General features: G+C 46.6%; 1 protein-coding gene across 1 annotated transcript; it reads left to right on the top strand.

Moving 5' to 3' along the window:
* The first annotated feature begins 375 nt into the window (after positions 1 to 375).
* On the top strand, positions 376 to 16,634 carry LOC134422310 (high mobility group protein HMGI-C-like). Its single transcript, XM_063164292.1, has 6 exons — positions 376 to 562; positions 7,678 to 7,888; positions 8,451 to 8,567; positions 8,989 to 9,036; positions 10,838 to 10,928; positions 13,837 to 16,634. Exons 2-6 carry the CDS (start codon positions 7,799 to 7,801, stop codon positions 13,920 to 13,922), a joined length of 432 nt encoding a protein of 143 aa, XP_063020362.1. The 5' UTR covers positions 376 to 562; positions 7,678 to 7,798; the 3' UTR covers positions 13,923 to 16,634.
* Positions 16,635 to 17,209: the final 575 nt, after the last annotated feature.

The following is a 17,209-nucleotide window of genomic DNA, read 5'->3' as shown; positions in this document are numbered from 1 at the left end:
TTGCACTCAGATTAATAACCACTTTATCATCACAAGCCTTCCTGGGGCTGCCCATTTGGGGTTTTTGTTTTGGTGTGGTTTTATTTCTTTCATAAAACAGAGTCAGCATGGTTCTCTCTAGCATTTGTAAAGAGGGAAGTACATGAATAATCTGTCCCCTTTATTCTGACATTCATTTCACTTTTGGAAACCGGCCTTATTTTCAGTTTTCAGGCCAGTACGTGGAAGCTGGCTGGTGTAAGTGGTCTGGTTGGGGATTTTTCTTGGTGGCTGTGTTCAGTGTGTGATGCCAGGCGTGTGGAGGGGAGCTGGGTTTCGCTGTCAGTCACTGCTCAGGGCTGCCATCTCCGGAGATCTCCGGCAGCGCTGGTTCCATATCGCACGCTGGGAGCGCAACCCACGGCGCTGGGCTCCGTGAGGCTCCTGAGATGAGTGTGTGCAGAGACCTGGGTTAGCTGCCTCTCACCACTGCAGGGGCTCCCAGCTGCTGGATACCTCTCTCTCTCTCTCCTGCCTTCACTGCTGGGGCTGAGTCAAGCAGCGCTGCCCAACTTCTCAACAGGTAAATCTTGTTCCTTTCTTACGGCGTCATCTGAAATGCAGATGCAGAGCCCATCTGCGAGATGCTGGGGTTTATTAAGGTGTGGGGATTAGTGAATTGCAGGTTGGTAATTGGGAAAACCTACTTTCAAGCAGTCTGAGGTACAGAATTTGCTGCCTCGTATGTCCCCATGCCAGGTGCCACAATGCCAGTCCTTGGCAGGAAGTGCAGAGAGCCATTTCCTGGCTTTGCACAAGTGGACAGTGTTTTGCAGATGTCAGTAGTTGAGCTGTACAAGATACTCTGTAGAGGAAAAAGGCTCGATGCTATCTCAAATCAAATAACAGTGATTTTTAAATTCTTAGTAGACACAGATTTCTGCTTTTCCTGTTATTTTCCTGTATATACTGTTGGGTTTTTCTCCACCGATTTAACTCTGCAGTGCTTGGGGTGCTTGCTTTTTTGATGAAAGTGTCTGGACAGAGACTTTAGGATCAGAAAGAGTTCTTTGGCTAACGGTTGGGTCTTTGGACAAATTCCTTGAGGGAGAATTCTACCAGGCTTGTAATAAGTAATGCTAGGGAGTCTACAATCCACACAGGAGTCTCACTGATCTGGCTTGATCATTTTGGGAGAAGTGCTGGAAGTGTCCCGAGTATGAATAACATGTGTTTCAGACTCCAGGCCTCAAGACTTGGGATCCTGGGTCTGGTACAAGGTTTCCTTGGATAGAGGCAGTGAGCTGAGCTGTGTCCCCTGCCTGCTGGGGTTTGGGAGTGGTGAGAAGTGCTGTGTGCCTCTGGGGAAACCAGCTCCCATTCAAATGCTCTGTGCTGGGTTCCCAGGGCAGGGAACTCCACCTGGCAGCTTTGGGCCAAACTGGTCCCACGAGCCTTCAGCTTCCTGGGGAAAGAGGGCTGAGGGTGTGTTCTGCTGTTCAGCAGGATGTGGCTAATCCTGAGCTGTATTTCTTCAGTTGCCACTGCCTCTCCTTTGTGCTCCCGAGCTCGACATGGCGGGGGCTGCTCGTGCATTCCTCTAATGATGCCTTGCTCGAGTCTCTGCTGCTGGGGGTTCTTAGTGTCACTGTGCAAAAAAGGAATTACATAGTCCTCAATCCCTCCACCCCTGGTTGAGGGAAGTATTAATATTTCAGTGCTATTCCATAATCTTATAGAGAGAAAATGTGAAGCGTAGAAAGATTACATGACTTGCCAAGTCCAGAGTCAGAAAGAGGTTCCAGTTCTCTCTTCCTTTCTGCTCTTGGTGTCCCCACAGTGCTTTTCCATGGCTCCCTGGGATGGCTAACTGCCTCCTTGGTTTGCCTTTCTGACCATAGGAAGCCTGGAGCTTTGATAGGGTTTAGAAGCTGATGATGCTGAGGTAGGATTGAGGTTTAACCCTTCACTGTGGAGTTCTGTGATAACTTCAGAGAAAGTCCTGTGCATGGGGACTGAGCAGGACCTCAGCACAGGCCAGGACTGTATGTGTGGCTTGACTCATTGCCCAGGCAAGTGCAAAGCCTCCCTTTCCTGAGGAAGAACTGGGAATACTTTAGGCTAACTACTGCAGAACCATGGTGGTATTTCTATGACTAGATGGGGTATGGATTAAGGTGAACATGGTGCCTCTCAGAGCATTAGCTGGCTTAGGTATCTGAACAAAGAGAAGCTGGCAGACAGTGCATCAAGCAAGGCTCATTCAAGAGAGCTCTTGCAGTGCCTTGATGTTGTGCTGATGCTGGGCATTGAGGAGTTGGGAAACAGGAAACAGAGCCTGTTCATGTTCACATCATTGCTTGAAACTCAGTAGTCATCAGCCCTTTTACCAAGTAGCTGTGCATGTCTCTAATGTTTAAAAAAAAAAAAGCTTCTAGACCTGATTTTCTGGTAGAAAGGTTGTTATTCCATAAGCTCCTGTGCCAGCCTTGCCTCCTTTGCTGGCTGTGTCAGAGCAGCCCCAGGCAGGATGGCCTTTGGCCTTGCTTGGGCTCTCTGCCCTCAGCCCCATCTGCAGGGTCGCTCAGCAGTCAGGGAGCTACACACCAGTTTGTGGATGGAGAGCTGAGACACACAAGGGCACTTGGATTGGGGTGGTGCAGAGGAGTCCGTAACAAAGTGTGAAATGTAGCTCTGTTGAGCTACAGAAACTCTCATCCGGACCTTGAACAAGTCTCTAGAGCTAATGTGAAGCATGGAAGCCCTTATGGTTCCTGTATTTTTTTGTCCTCTGTCAATTTAAATAGTTTCTGTGTTCTGACCTGGGTATTTTATCAGTCAGGATAGGCTGGAGGTGCTGGAACAGCTTGCTGGTTGAATCATTTTGGAAGCCAATGCTATTAACGTTACACAAGAACTGCATCTTCCCCACTGAAGTGTTGCTCAGCCCATGCTTCTCAGATTCATGTGAAGTTAGTCAGGCTGTCCTCAATGCAAATAGTTTTGAGTAAGCATTTTTATCATACTCAGAGTGTTGAGGTCAGATTGGAAGGGGTACAAATGACAACCAGAATGATCAGGAGATACAATGACATCCAAGAAACAAATGTGCTGTTCATTCAGCCAGGCAAGGTGAGCGAGATGTGTAATCTGGTACAGTTTAAAAATGGAGGAGAGAGAAATGTTGCTGCTAAAGGACTTGGTGATGCAAGAGCAGATGACAATAAATTGCTCATTTAAAAAAAAAAAAAAAACTAACTGGCAAGGAGCTAGGAGACTTTCTTTTAAGCATGAGATCAAAGAAGCTTTAGACTTAGCCACTCAAAGTAGTCAGGGAAATCACCTAGAGAGGTTAGTTATGATTTTGAGAAACGATTTATGAGACGATGGCAGTTACCTTCTGTTGCCACAAACCTGATTTAGTAGCTCATAAGTTCCTCTTTTTACAGAAAAGTCTGGCAGAAAAGGCACATTTGCCAGAGTGTTACTGCCACTGTAGTTTCCCAAGGGAGCTGTTCCAGTGCATGGCTATCCTGCTTTTCTGGTAGAACTGTCCATGGGGAGCTGCAATGAGCTGTGTTATATCTTGATCTACTGCGATCTGAGAAGACGTGAGCGTTTGATTTCTCGGAAGGTGAAAGTAATTTCTCGTAATACGAGCACGGATTGTTATTGCTGCAGTTTTTGGAATGAGAGTTTTCTCTCTGCCTGGCTTGTCTTTAGATGCCTTGACTAGCAAAGTCTTTTATCCTCCTCTGCTTGATGCAGGGCTTGGGCCAGATTTTTCCCTCCATCTTTTTACCAGAGGAAATAGAGTGACCACGTTGATGGAACCAGTGAAGCTCCCCTGGGTTTGCTGTCACACATGACAGCATCACAGTGGTGCTGTGCTGCTAAGTGGGAGTTGAGCTATTACTGTCTCTGTAATAAAATGAAAAGTTAAGGCTATAATGCAGGGTCTCTTATAATCACACTCTAATTATGCTTTGTAAAAGGCTCTGCAAGATTTTATTCTGTAAGTGAGCACTGCAGCCGGAGCAGCGTTTCTGGTGGTGAATCACACACATGGTTTGGGAGGTTCAGTGCAATGTCTCAAGTATCCCTGTGTCATACTGTGTCTGTCCCAAGGACATAGCCCAAAATGTAACCTCACTGAGGAACCAAACAGGGAGGAGCTCTGCCTTTAATTTACCTGCCCAAGTCAGCAGCCTCATCCCCAAGGCATCCTCTGTAGTCTATGGAAAGGGAAAAGTCCCTCAAGAACACTGTTCAATACTCTGTGTTAGGCTACAACTGCATTGCCCCCAGGAGGAGCTTTTCTTCCCTGAGAATTTGTGATGTGAGAAAAACTGGCTTTGTACAACTTAGGACTTAAGTCAGGTGTAAAGTACTATGACTGTGAGGATTCCCTGCCCTCTGCCAGGTGCCTGGGAATGCATCTGGGACGTGAGGCTTTCTTTTAGGCGATGTCTCTGCAACACAGAGGTCTCAATTCTGCCAAAATCATGCATCCACATCCCTGTGCCATTTGTAAAGTTGTGTATATGGCTGACATAAAGGTGATCTAAGGCTACAAACATTTGGATAGGTTTTTCAGATCTTGTGTCCTTGTGGACACAGTGTAGGCTTTAGCCCTGCTGGCTCCAATCCCAGCAGGGAATGCAGTGACCCTGGAAGGTGTACTGGGCTTTTGCTGTACAGTGTGACTCAGAATTGGTCTGGTGGTTTATATGTATACATGGAAAGTTGTTGAGAAATTTGAAGTAAAATTGCAGTAGGTGCTTTTGCTTTGTCTTTGTCTTGCTTGAGTCATGTAAAGGTGACAAAAGCCCTAAGGACTGATGCTTGTATAGTTTTGCTTGTGTGTTTTTCTTTTCACACCAGGCTTCAAGAAGGATGTGCCTTTGGTGGATGATGGGAAGGTGGAAGAGAAATGTACGAAGCAACTGCTGTCTCCTGGCAGTCTCTGGCATTTGTCTTCTGCAGTCCTGCCTGTAGAAAGGTGGCCAGATATGTTAAAGGAATTGTAGAGTGTATTAGTTTGGCAAGGTTTAGCAAAAAGTCATTGTGCAAGAACTGGCTTTCTTTGCATCTGGGGAAAAATTAATTCTGTGCACTGTGGTTGCTTGAATAATGACATGCAAAATTTGGATTCCATGCAGGTGTCAGTTACAGTGAACTCTGGAGGGAGGTTGTTTCAGCAAGGGCAATGGCTTCAGTGTCTGTCACAACTGTGCACATTGTGTCAGGATGTGGAGTGGAGGTTGGAAGTTCCCTTGCTGCATCTGTCAGTGACACTGTCAGCTTCTGCTTGTCCAGCCTGTGGTGACCAAGGAGGACATGCAAGCTGAGACTGAAAAATAGAATGAAAACCCTCCTATCAGCACAGCCTCCTCCAGATAAGCAGCTGTAATCTCTGCCCAGGGATGTGGCCTGGACAGCACTTTCACATTTGTCCATTCCTATGGCCATATCTGTTCCCTTTCCACTGTCAGCTGAGGGAAGGCTCAGGCTCTGGAGGCTTCAAGCCACCTTTGCAGCACACGAGGCTCATCCAGGAGCAGATGTGTGTGACATGAGCTGGGCCTGGCTTAGACCTGCCTTTGGGAAGAGGCACAAGGGCTTCTCTCCTCCTAGGGCAGTCCAGAGCCTCAGGAGCCCCTCCTGCCTCAGCCAGCTCCAGGTGCTGGCACCAGCCCATGTTAGCCCAATTCTGACCAGAAAATGCAGGCTCAAGGAACTGTACCTGGCCAGAGGGCAGAATATTTGTTGTCATCCTCAGCTAAGGTCCTCTCTTCTTTGGAACTTGAACATCTGATCTGACTACAAAACTGTGTCTGTAAAAGCACAGCTCTTCTCTGAAAGAGATTGCAAATGTTTCATGCTTGTCTCTCAGGGACTTGGTGGCAACTGTGCATGGCTTGCCAGTAGAAAGGAACTTTTTTTTTTTTCCCCCTAACTGCCTCTCCTCCAGATGCAGCCTGAACTCAGAGACCTGAGCTGTAGTTTCTTCATCACCCTCTGATCAGAGGGTTTGATAGAAAAGCTGAGTGTGCAGCAGCACCTGTGAGCTGGGGCCCAACTGTGTGCACAAAGGGACATCCAGGGAGTTCTCTTGGTAGGGCTGCTCATGCATGAGCTGGAACTGAGCCCAGCTGCTGCCCTCCAGCATTATTTTGAACAAAAAAGTCACATTCTTCTACATGGTGCAGCTGTGCCCTTACTGCTGCCTTTATTGCCTCAGGTAGAGCCTGCTGGAGGGACCTGGGGACTCAGCAGTGCTCAAGGCCAATGGGGCAAAGAGCTCTTTGTGCTTGCTGTTGTTATCTTTCATTTAGCAGGTGGAAAAGAAGTAGTAAAACAGGTAAAGTGAGGAGTTGCAAACAAAAATTCTCAGGTGATGGTTTAGCAGAGAATGTAGAAATTAATGATTCATCGATTCATCTAGATACTCCTGCTTTCCTAAGCAATAAATGGTGCTGCTTTCCTAACTGCACTATTCTCAGCTGTGTGTTTTGTGATAACAACTACTGACAAAGGAGGATTCAGCCAGTACTGCTGGCCTCTGTCCATCTGAGCTCAGCCTCCTCATCCCCTCCCATCTTCTTGAGCCCTCCCTTGTGTGCAAGAAGGAAAGGAAGGCCAAGGTCTGGAAGTGCTGTAAGTGGACTCAGATCCTTGGCTAGGTTTTGACTCCACACACAAGCAAAACTTCAGTGACCCCCACATCTCCTAATGTACTTGGGATTGAGGTTTCTGCTGAGGTTCTGGTCAAGGTCTCCCTTCCTCTTCCTTCTTTGGGATGTGAGGCTGTCCAGGCTTGCAGTCAGACCTCCACCTCTGGCAGATGTGCTAGAGGAGAAACCTCCAGCAGAAGCAGGGAATGTCACTGTTTCCTATGTACTCTCAACAGCTCAGGATCTTGGTTATTCCTTAGAACAAACAATTTGGATCAGGGCTCATTCCAACCACTGCAGGCACTAAGCAGAGCTTGGGGCCAGGGAGGAGGCTGACAAGCCTGCTGATTCAGACTTCCAGCAGATAAGCCAGTGCTCAAATCCTACCAAAACCCAGGTCTAGGGGCTTGTGTTGTCCTGTAGAAAACAGTGAGCCTCATGTAAGACCAGGGGCTGAGTGCAGTGAATGGGGTCAGGCCATCTCTCCAGACAGTGCCTGTTCAATCAGTGACTAAGAACAAACTCTTGAGGGGCAGCTCCGGAGCCAGACTTCTTAGAATTTGTACCCTGGGACTTGTTCTCTTAAGCATCCTCATGTAAGGCTCTGTTAGCTGTAGATTTTGGTCTCAGGATTAGCTTTGGCATTTGACAGTATAGGAGCTCCAAAGGAAGCTTTGCCCTTGACTGGTGCATTTATAACTCACCACCACTTTTATCTCCCACCTCCTTCCTTTTTGGAGGAAGCCTCCAAAGAGTGGAGTTTAGAGAGCTGCAGACATTGTCTCTTTTGATTCAGATTAAACAGGGAAAGGTAGATGCAGGTACCAGCATAGTCCATGCCTGGAGCAATTCAGTTCCTTTGGACAAAAGTCTCAGAAAGCTGAGGAATAGGCTAGGTAAGAGAATGTGCTCTGTAGATATTCTAGAACCAGTTATGCTTCCAGATGTCTGCTGGGTCCTGAACTCTTGCAGCTGATGAAAACAATAGCAAGCTTCCATGCCTGATTCTTTCTCATTTCAGCCTTTCAGGTAGAGGAGAATCCATAACAAGATAAAGCAAAAAAGAGGAGACAAGTTTTCTTTCCCAGTCCAGGAAAAAGAACCTGTTGGATTATAATCTGCTAACAGTGGAGAGTGCCAACATGAGCAGCGAGGGGGCAGAGAATCCCATCTCATCCACACTGACCCAGGGCCTGAAGAGAAAGAGGGGGAGACCAAAGAAGCAGCCACAGGTGAGAGAACATCATCATCTCAAGAGGATGCCATGGCAGTAGCCCGATGGGATCTGCAGGCAGCCCTGGGAAGCTGCTTGCTCACAAGGACAAGGGGAGGAGAGGTGTTCTGGGGTAAATGCTGGGGCTACCCAGGACAGCAGCAGGATCTGCACACTGGGAAATCTCAGTTCCTGGCCTCAGAGGCACCTCTGATGTGACAGGCAGTGACAGTTCAGCCAGGACATGTGTGAGAGGGGCTGGCCAGGTCTCTGTTCTAGCCTGGAGACTTTCATGTGTCATCACCCTCTGTTTCTGTGCCAGTAATTGGATAGAACAGGCAAAGCCCCTTGGCCAGAGTTCTTGGAACTTGCTCATTTCCCCAGCCCAAAAGACATAAAGAGGTAGGAGTATTGCTGATCATCTTCTAATGCACTTCCCAGCTGGAAAAGCAGAGACAACCAGCTATTTAGGGGTCTGGGTGCTCTTCGTGGGGTAAGGCAGTCCAAGACCAACCAGAATGAGGGAACATAAGCAGGATGATCCCTGAAACAATTTAAATGGTTTTCTCCTTTTATCCCAGGAGGACGGTGGAAACACAGCTATTACCCCACAGGATGCTGTGGAACCACAGCCAGTGAAGAAACCACGAGGAAGGCCAAAAGGAAGCAAGAAAATGACTGCTCTAACTGGAGGAACGGTGAGAGGAAATGGCTTATACTCATTTACAGAGGAGAGACCAGAGAGACCAGCAGGGATGTTTCTCTTAGCTTAAAAATAGTGAAAGTTGCCCCTAATTCAGCTCAGCTCTAATTACCACCGTTGGACAAATCAGTTATTGTGGTTTTAGTCCTTACTCACCTCCCTGCCTTCCTGTGTTGCCACTGCCTGTTCAGCAGTTTCCTCCCAGTGTTTCTCCTCCACCACTGCCAAATAATCACAACCAGCAGTCAGGCAGGTGTTTCCTCCTCAACTGTCTTCTATCCCCAGCTTTTGCTTTTTCTGCTACTTGTGAGACAAGACCTTTTATACAGAGGTCACCTTGGCCACGTTCAGTGGTTTAGTCACAGTGCTTAGCAAATCTGAGGGCTGACAATATTCCCCCTTTGTTTTCAATAAAGGCAGAACCTTCTGCTGGGAAGAGGCGAAGAGGGAGGCCCCGCAAGTGGGTGAGTACAGTGTTCAGTCCTTTCCCTCTTCTCCAGTGACAGATCCTGGGGAACTTGCAGCTGTGTTTGCCCTTCTCAGACTCTGTGTCTGCCACAACATTCTTTGAGCTTTGGTAGCCTGGAAATAATTAGGGAAGCTCTGACTGCCTTCCTGATGGCCTCTAAGATTCAGCTACTGAAGAATTCTGAGAGCCCAGGGGAGATGCTGTACTTAATTCAATACATACCAGACTTCCACAGTATGGCACTTTCTCAGGCTTGGAATGTCAGGCCAAAGATTCCATCCTTTCTTAAAGAGAGAGGTTGTTTTCCCAGGAGACTTGAAAGACTGAAGTGATTGCTTAGCATGTCAATTTGTCTCAAAAGAAGAAACTTAAAATTAAGCTAAAAGAGAAATTTCATGAGTGGAAAAACTTTGAGTCCTGTCAGCAGGAGACTCTTTCATGCAACAAACAATCATTAGTAAGAATCAGGAGCTAAGAAAAAAACATTTAAGGTGTAAAAACAAGACAAAAGCTTTTAATCAATAAGGATATTCAGTCCTGTGAACTACTCATGGTATGTTACCTGTCATTAGGAGTGATTAAAAGCCTCCACAACAGCCACAAACCATTATTTAGTGTGCATCACAAAAATTGCTAGATCCAAACCCAAGCTGTGCACTTGCTGCAGGAATCCATAGGTTTGTTGTACAGCTGTGGTGGCACAGGAGTGCTCAGGAGGGAAAGGAACATTTCTGGTTCAGCAGAACCAGAGGGGCAGAGCAGCTTGAGAGGGCCATGCAGAAGGCTTGGAGGGAAATGTTCACCAGCCAGGAAGTGCCAGGATATGGGAGAGATCAGAAGTCTTTTCTGATGTGACAGTGACCTTGCATGGAGATATTTCCTGGATAGTGGGAAGCTGTTTGCTAACCCTGTGCAGAAGGTCCCAGACAAGGGAACTGTTGCATAAATCTAAATGTTCCTTCTCTGCAGTCCAGGTGAGAAGGTAACAGTCTGGTTCAGCCCACTGCGCTTGCTCAAAGCCCACTGCTTTCCCCAAACCCATTTATCTTATGTCATTTAAATGCACTGATTGGGGAAGCCTGTGTTACCAGTGCTTAAAGCAACCAGCTGTGCAAACTGGGATCCTCAAGCTCTGTGGAAAATCATCAGAGGCAGAAGTGGCTGTGTCTTAGAGAACACAACCTTACCCAGTGAGTTCTGCTGGTGTCATTTCTGGACTGGCAAATCTCAAAGACAAGCAGGAGCTTTTAACATTTCAAAATGTGTCATTTTAACTTTGGTTAGTGAAGGATTCTGATGTTTCAGTTCAGAATTAAACACCTGAAGAATTTTTGGGGGGCAAAACCAAAGCAGAAGAAAAAGAACAATAATTTTGGTTTTAACTGTCAATAGACAAAATGTTTCGGTGGTCAAGACAGGGAAGAACCTGAAATATATAGAAAATATAGAATATAGAAAATATTCTTGATGAAAAAAGATCTCCATGGCTGCATAATGGGCAGGTTTTTTCAAAGTGTTGGGCTGTATGTCACAAGGCTGATATTGGGATGGTTTACTATGGATTCTGACAAGTATTCAGAGACTGTGAATGTGAATGTGTGGATACTGCATGCCCTGGTGTGTATTCTTGCCTGTGGTTGGATGTAGGAGTTGATGGCAAAGGGATATGCTGTCAGGGCTGCACAGTCTTGTTTAAATATAAATCCACCTACTTTGCGTATTTGGAATTTGTCTTTCCATACCTAATTTTGCATGGGGGGGGGAGCTTGTTTATTTTTGGTGTTTTTTCTTTGTAGCCGCAAGCAGTGGTCCAAGAGGGAGAGTCTCAGGAAGGAAATCCTCTGGAAAGCAATGACTTGAATTTGAACTCGGCACCAGCCACACAAGGTTTGAAATTAGATAATCATAATTACATGAGACTAAACAGTAGAGCCATGCTCTGGCAAACCATGCAGTTACCCACAAAGCTCTGGCTGTAGTCTTCCTGGTAAATCCTATAAACAGGAGATTGTGGAAGGCTTCCAGGCACATTCCTTCCATCTAATTCAGTTGTGACTAATTCAGCAGAAGTGGAGGTAGAAGAAATGGAAGGGAAGAAAATCTGTCTGTCTTTCCAAGAACTCATGTATCTGAGGTTCTATTCACTGCTACAGCTACAGCTCAATGAAATTGTCTGGCTGGTGTGTAAAAAGTGAAAATGGTCTATTGTTAATGTCTTACTTTACTTGAGAAACTTTATGAATAGAAGATCCCTTGGCATTTGGGACATTTTAGTACCCTGGATTAACTCCAGAATGTTTCCTGGATGTTCTTCGTCTCTCCTTCCTGGCTTGTACTGTAAGGCAGAGCTCTCTGGCAGTGGCTGGCACTGGCAGAGGTGCCTCAGCAGCACAGACAGTGATGACACTGGCCAGTTTCTGTGGAAGGCTCCAGTTTATCTTGTCTCTGAGAGGAGATGCCAGATAACCATTATTGCTGTTGTAGGAATGTACAGATGCACCACCCAGAGCCCCAACCACACCTGAACCCTGCAAAAATACAAAATCTGACTCTATACCATTCAGGACTGTTTCTGAGGCAGATTCCAGGAAAACCTGTCTGCATCTGTGTCCTGCCTTCAGAGAGCCTTGTAGGAAGCTCTTGATGAAATGTTTTCCCTGGGGGGAGAAGGGGCCAGGAGCCAGGGGAGGCAGATGTTGCCTGCTTTGCCATGTGGCAGCACAGCTGCTCCCTCCTGCCTTTGGTGTGCAGCCCAGCCCAGCCCGGGTTCTTAGAAAGTCCCTGGAAATGCCACATGCTGAAATGCCAGAGGAGTTAACCTCAGTTGCTCAGTTCAGTTTCCTCTGGGGCTCTGCTCCCGTATCGCTTCCTGCCACGGAGCCGAGCGCTGACATCAGCGGAGCCGCAGCTCGGGGGGATGAGCTCACCTCCGGCGGGCCCGGCCGCCTCTGGGACAGTGAAACCTCGCCCCAAACCGCAGCCAGCGGGGCCTTTCCTGCCGCTGCCGGTGTGAGCGGGGCCCGCGGCAGCGCAGGAGAATCCGTTTCCCTGCCTGGCAGGGAGGCAGCGGCAGCTGGGACAGGAGCAGCGGATGCTGCGGTCGCTGCAGGGGCCGTGCAGGGATGATGGTGCAGCCCAGCCGACAGGGGACTTCTGCTCTTGGGGAGCGTCTGCACTTCTGGGAGAACAAAAAACGGCCAGGAAATCACTAGGGATAAGCGTGTACAGTATGAAACCAGGCAATCCTCTGGAAAAGGTCTTAAGTTGTTATTTGCTCAGGAGCTTGAGATGGAGTGGTAATCCTGGTTTAAAACTTCTGACTGGAAAGGAGAATGCTGTTTTGGCTTACTGGGAACTGTAGATCCTGGGGCTTGTTTGCAAGCACAGTGTGGTTGTAGCAGCAGCTTACACACAGGTAGCTTCTGGATTAACCCATTCTGTGGGGTATTATATCCCTGCAAGATTTCGTGCTACTCATGCAGGAGGCTACTGCTCTGAGACTTGTTAGCAGGAGTCTGTGATCTCATAGTGATCTGCTATAGACACAGCCAGGGCTTTGGTGGGGTTTTTTTCCCCCCTTCCAGGTGAGAATTTTTGAGGTGCTGCACCAGGGAGGGGATGGGAGGGTACAAGTGCTTGCCCATCCTGCAGGTTGTACGCTGCACAGCTCTGAGTGGGAAAGTGATCTGCCCTGGGCTTTGTGTCTGCAGCATTCGTCTGAATTGCTGAAATAAACACTGACTGTGTCTCTCAGTCTGTTATGGAGAAAATCAAGATATGCAGCAAGAAGTGCCTTAGAAATATGCAAGCTTTGCAAGCCTCCAGTGGGGCAGAGAACTGCTTTAAAGCTGCTGGTTTTTATTCCCATGGCCTTTGCCTGGGGGTCTGGCTCTGCTTTTCCCAAGGCACTGGTTATGGGGGACTCCAGGTTATCCAAGAGCAGGCAGGAGTTTGTTCATGGATCAGGCTCAGTTGCGTTGCTGCCTGTAGATGCTGCCAATCACAACTCCAGCATAAACATTTCTGGTTTTCTGGGTCAAGAAGCATTTGGGTTTTTTTCTGTGAGTACCATTACTGAAGGATTGATGAATCTCAGCTCATAGGCTCCTAAGCCACAGTGGCAGATGTGGTTTGTCTGATATTCTTGACTAATGGACTCTAGGTGTGAGGGAGAAAGAGTTTGCTTTATGGTAGAATTTCCTGGAGCCAGTGCAAAGCCCAGAAGCAGCCTTGGAATATTGCTTCTTTTTGTATATTTTGCTATCCCTGCTTTCTTTTTCACACAAACTTTGTCTCCTTTGTTTCCGCTGTTGCCCCAGTGGTCAGCTCAGGTCTCCTGAAAGCCAGGGGTGAGGCACAGATCACAGCAAGCCTGTGTAGCCAAAAATACTCCCCACTCACACCATTTCCAGACATTGTGCACATCTACTTCCCTGGTGTTTATACTGGGTAGGGCACTTGGGTACTTGGTGTCTCATGAGGATTCAAGGAAATACATAATTGCTGTCAGCAGAGGTGGTTGATGGGTGTTTGCAGAGCAGAAACCAGACCATTTGACACAGACTGTCACTTCTGGGCCCTCAGTAGCCTCATGCTGAGCCCTGCTGCCAGGGAAGCCATTTGTGTCAGGAGCTCCATTCAGCCGGGAGCTGGTACAAGAGCAATGGGAATGTTGTTGGGGAGTGGATCCTTGTCACCTCTCAGCCTTGTAAGAGGCACTCTGTAAGGGGCACTGGGCAGCAGGGCTCCTGGACCCAAAGCTCTAACCCTCTGTCTCCTGTGATCTTTCCTTTAGACATCACTGGAAAAGACGGCTCCAGGTCGGGCAAAACCACTGGTCTCAGGAGATGTCTGAGTAACATCCCTGCTGCAGCTCAGTAGTGTCCCACCTGTTTGTGTCTTCTGGAGCCAGAGGAGTGGAAAGCAAACAGGACTTTTAATGTTGTATTTCATATTCTTCATTTGTGATAATTTTAGCCAAGCTCTCTCCTGTTGCCTGTGGACTTGCTTACCCCAAACATCCAAACAAGGATTTAGGGGGAGAAATGGCAAATTGCCTTGTTGGAGAGATGCCTTTTAGAGTTTGTAGTATATCTTCTGTGAGTATAATAATTTCTCTTTTAACTACTTGGATAACCCTGTGCCTTGCCCTGCCACGGAGAGCAGTACTTCAACAGAAGTTGACTCAGCAATACAGATACAGGAAAGGAAATCTATTTACACAGCTAATGGCTGAGCTTGTCTGCCATATCACCTCTGGCAGGCTCATGGAGCAGTGCCAGGAGTTAAGTTTTGCTGTGTTGCCCATTGGGACTGTATCTGAAAGACAGCCTTTGAGTCCTTTCTTGACTTTTTCAGAACAAAAAACCTTTATGGCATTTCCACCTTGCCCTGCACTGCTGTTCCAGTGGCCATACCTTCCATGCTTTAGAGGAAAGTTTGTACCCTGATGTCTTAGGGATTGATTCTGAAATTTTTATCTTAATGTGATCAGCTCAGGGCCTTCTCCTGTAACTTCTTCTGGCCTGGTGGCTCTCCCTCCATGTTTGATAGCAGCTCCAAGTGCACAGTGCTTACAAGCTTAGTCACAGCCACTGGATTTCATCTCTTCAAAGGAGTGTCTGTAAAGAGCCAGTTAAAAAGTTGCTTCCTTGCAGAGCCTGGGGATTCAATTTAAATTAGTTTAAATTCAGTCCCTAACATGCATGTGTGGGGTCCTCTAGTGTCACAACTATGCAAATAAAAGCTGCTGATAGTTCAGTTTTGGGAGACAGCAGTAGCCAGTTGGTTTGAGATTGTTGCTGGCTGCTCTCAGTTTCACACTGTTTGCAGATTTGTGCTTTTGGTGTCAGAGCTGTTAAATTCTGAGGAATTGAGGGTATTTCCAATATCCAGTTGCAAATAGTGAAATCCCGGTGGTATTTTCCATCTCCTGGATGTTCTGCCTGCCTATTAAAGGGACAAAGTGGGTATTTCAATTATCTCTGACAGGATGTAAAATTGGCTAGCTTTACAGTGTTAAATATTTAAACAGAACATAATTGGCTTTAAATTTATGATGGTGCATAGCAGAAGCCCATGAAATGGCTGTATATATTGAACTCATTTATTATCTTTTCATCAGAGTTCTGTTCCCTTGGCAAGTATTTATTTAACACCAGAAAATGTATGCAGAATTAAGAAGGGCTGATTGCAGAGATAATAGGGGGAAAGTGGTTTTTTTTTTTCCTTTTGGGTCATTTTGTCCTGTCCATCCAGTTTAGCACTGATGAGTCCTGATCCCATTAATTCTGCTTACTAGTGATGAGAGTCCTAGTCCTAATTCTGTGTGGTATCTGCTTTGCCCTAAGGGTACTCTCTTGTGGATGGAGCTTGGTGGTCACAGCACAAAACTGCATCACAGATAATCTTTGTGCCTCCACTAGCAAATAGCAGAGAAATCTAGGACTAAATGGATTAGATCACAGGGACTGACCTAAATCCTGTGCTGTAGGATGAGCTGTGCTGCCAGATACAGGGAGTTTGACCCCCAGCTCCTGCTGTGGGGATGACTCGGGGTGGGACATGACACAAGTGAATCTGTACTGTTGATGGGGACATGAGAAGGTGCATCTGGTGCTCCCCTGAATTCTGCTGCTCTTCAGTGCACTCTCAAGTTCAGCTGCAGTTCATATCTGCATTCCAAGGCTACTCCAGTAGCAGACCAATGTATTTTACCAACTTCTGTGCCTGATTTTCAGTTGAATTGGCAGGTTCAGTACTCTGTTTGCAGGCTGTACTGCCTGTTTAATTAACCCCTGCTACCTGACAGCAGTAGCTGCTGCAGTGTGAGACTGTAACTTCAGCTTCTAAATGGATTAGGGATTACATCTGTAAGAGACTCAAGCTCTTCCTGTGACATCAATCAGTCCTTTCTCAGCTGGTGGCATGGAATAGGGGTGCACACTGCCTTGGCCAGACAGTAAATCCATCTGCTTTAGGTCAGCAGTATTCCTCTGGGAAGTGCATGCTAAGTACTTCTTAAAATTAAAAAAAAAAATTTAAAATCTAGTCTTTGCTACCTCTTACCAGTCTACTGAAAAACCCCAGAAAAGAACTTGTTTCCATAAAAATGCAAGTGCTGGAGGAGAACAAACAGAATTCTACTCTTTTAGAAGCTCTTCTGTGTGTAGTTGAAACCTCAGTTCATAACTTCAGCTTCCATGTTTACACAGAGAATTAGAATGGAAGTCAATGCCTATGAAAGGTGGGCAGAATTCCAGACATCTGCAGGGAACTGGGATTTCACACTGGATCACTTGGATTGTCTTTTTTGAAATTATAAATGTTTTTATTTCCCAATTAATTACCTTTTCTGTGTAGACAAACCTACCTCTAACCAAGTGCATGTCAAGTGTTTTTAAGCTCAGGCAGTTTTGGTCTGACTTGGCCAAAAATAAGAGGTCATTACAGTTGGTAAACCACAGGAGGTGACTGAGGTTTGTTGTCTAGCAAAGTTTGGAAGTTTCCCATAAATGGTTTCGGTGAAGGCATAGAGAGTGTTGGCAACTTGCAAATTAGCCTTGAAGTTTGTTAATAAAGGTCTTAAACAAATGCCTCTCAGGCTCCTGCTTTGCCTCCTCCTTGTGCAGCACCCTCAGCACACACATGGCTGGATAAGGTGAGTGTCTCTTGACCTGGACTTTTGGGGATTATAAACAAAAATTTGGTCATTCAGGAACAGCCCCAGATTGATGTGAAAACCAGAAATAATAAGCATGAGGAATCACACATGGAGAAAATCAGACAGCCTCCTAAGCCCAAATGTGGGGCCCTAATTCCATCCTTTTTTGTGTGTTGGAGGCTTGATTGTAACACAGGCCAGTTCTGCTACACATGTACACCCAGAAGTCTCCACAGTCGAGTATGTTTGTCCCCCACATGGTTCTGTGGGCTATACAGCTATTTAGCTTAAATACAATTAATTCTCTGCCTGTGCACTGCCTCTTGAGTTCATCTGACAGCTTTCCTAACTAGTCCCAAGTTTTGGGGCTGTGGGCCAGATGAGGATGGAGCAAATCTGAAATATATCAACAGTGTTATATATTCATATATATATATGCCCTCAGTGTGGGCAGAGCTGCAGGTGAGCTGATGAACCCCTGGTTTGTACAGGAATTCATCTTAAG

This window comes from Melospiza melodia, chromosome 10 (assembly GCF_035770615.1).
Source record: "Melospiza melodia melodia isolate bMelMel2 chromosome 10, bMelMel2.pri, whole genome shotgun sequence".
NCBI lineage: Eukaryota > Metazoa > Chordata > Aves > Passeriformes > Passerellidae > Melospiza > Melospiza melodia.
This window is presented reverse-complemented; position numbering and strand designations above follow the sequence as displayed.

What these genes read in the sequence shown, in the direction of transcription:
- LOC134422310 (XM_063164292.1), top strand. Translation starts at nt 7,799, where the DNA reads ATGAGCAGCGAGGGGGCAGAGAATCCCATCTCATCCACACTGACCCAG. An exon ending in GAGGGAGGCCCCGCAAGTGG is followed by an intron (nt 9,037 to 10,837) that starts GTGAGTACAGTG and finishes TTTTCTTTGTAG; the next exon opens with CCGCAAGCAGTGGTCCAAGA. An exon ending in CTCGGCACCAGCCACACAAG is followed by an intron (nt 10,929 to 13,836) that starts GTTTGAAATTAG and finishes TCTTTCCTTTAG; the next exon opens with ACATCACTGGAAAAGACGGC.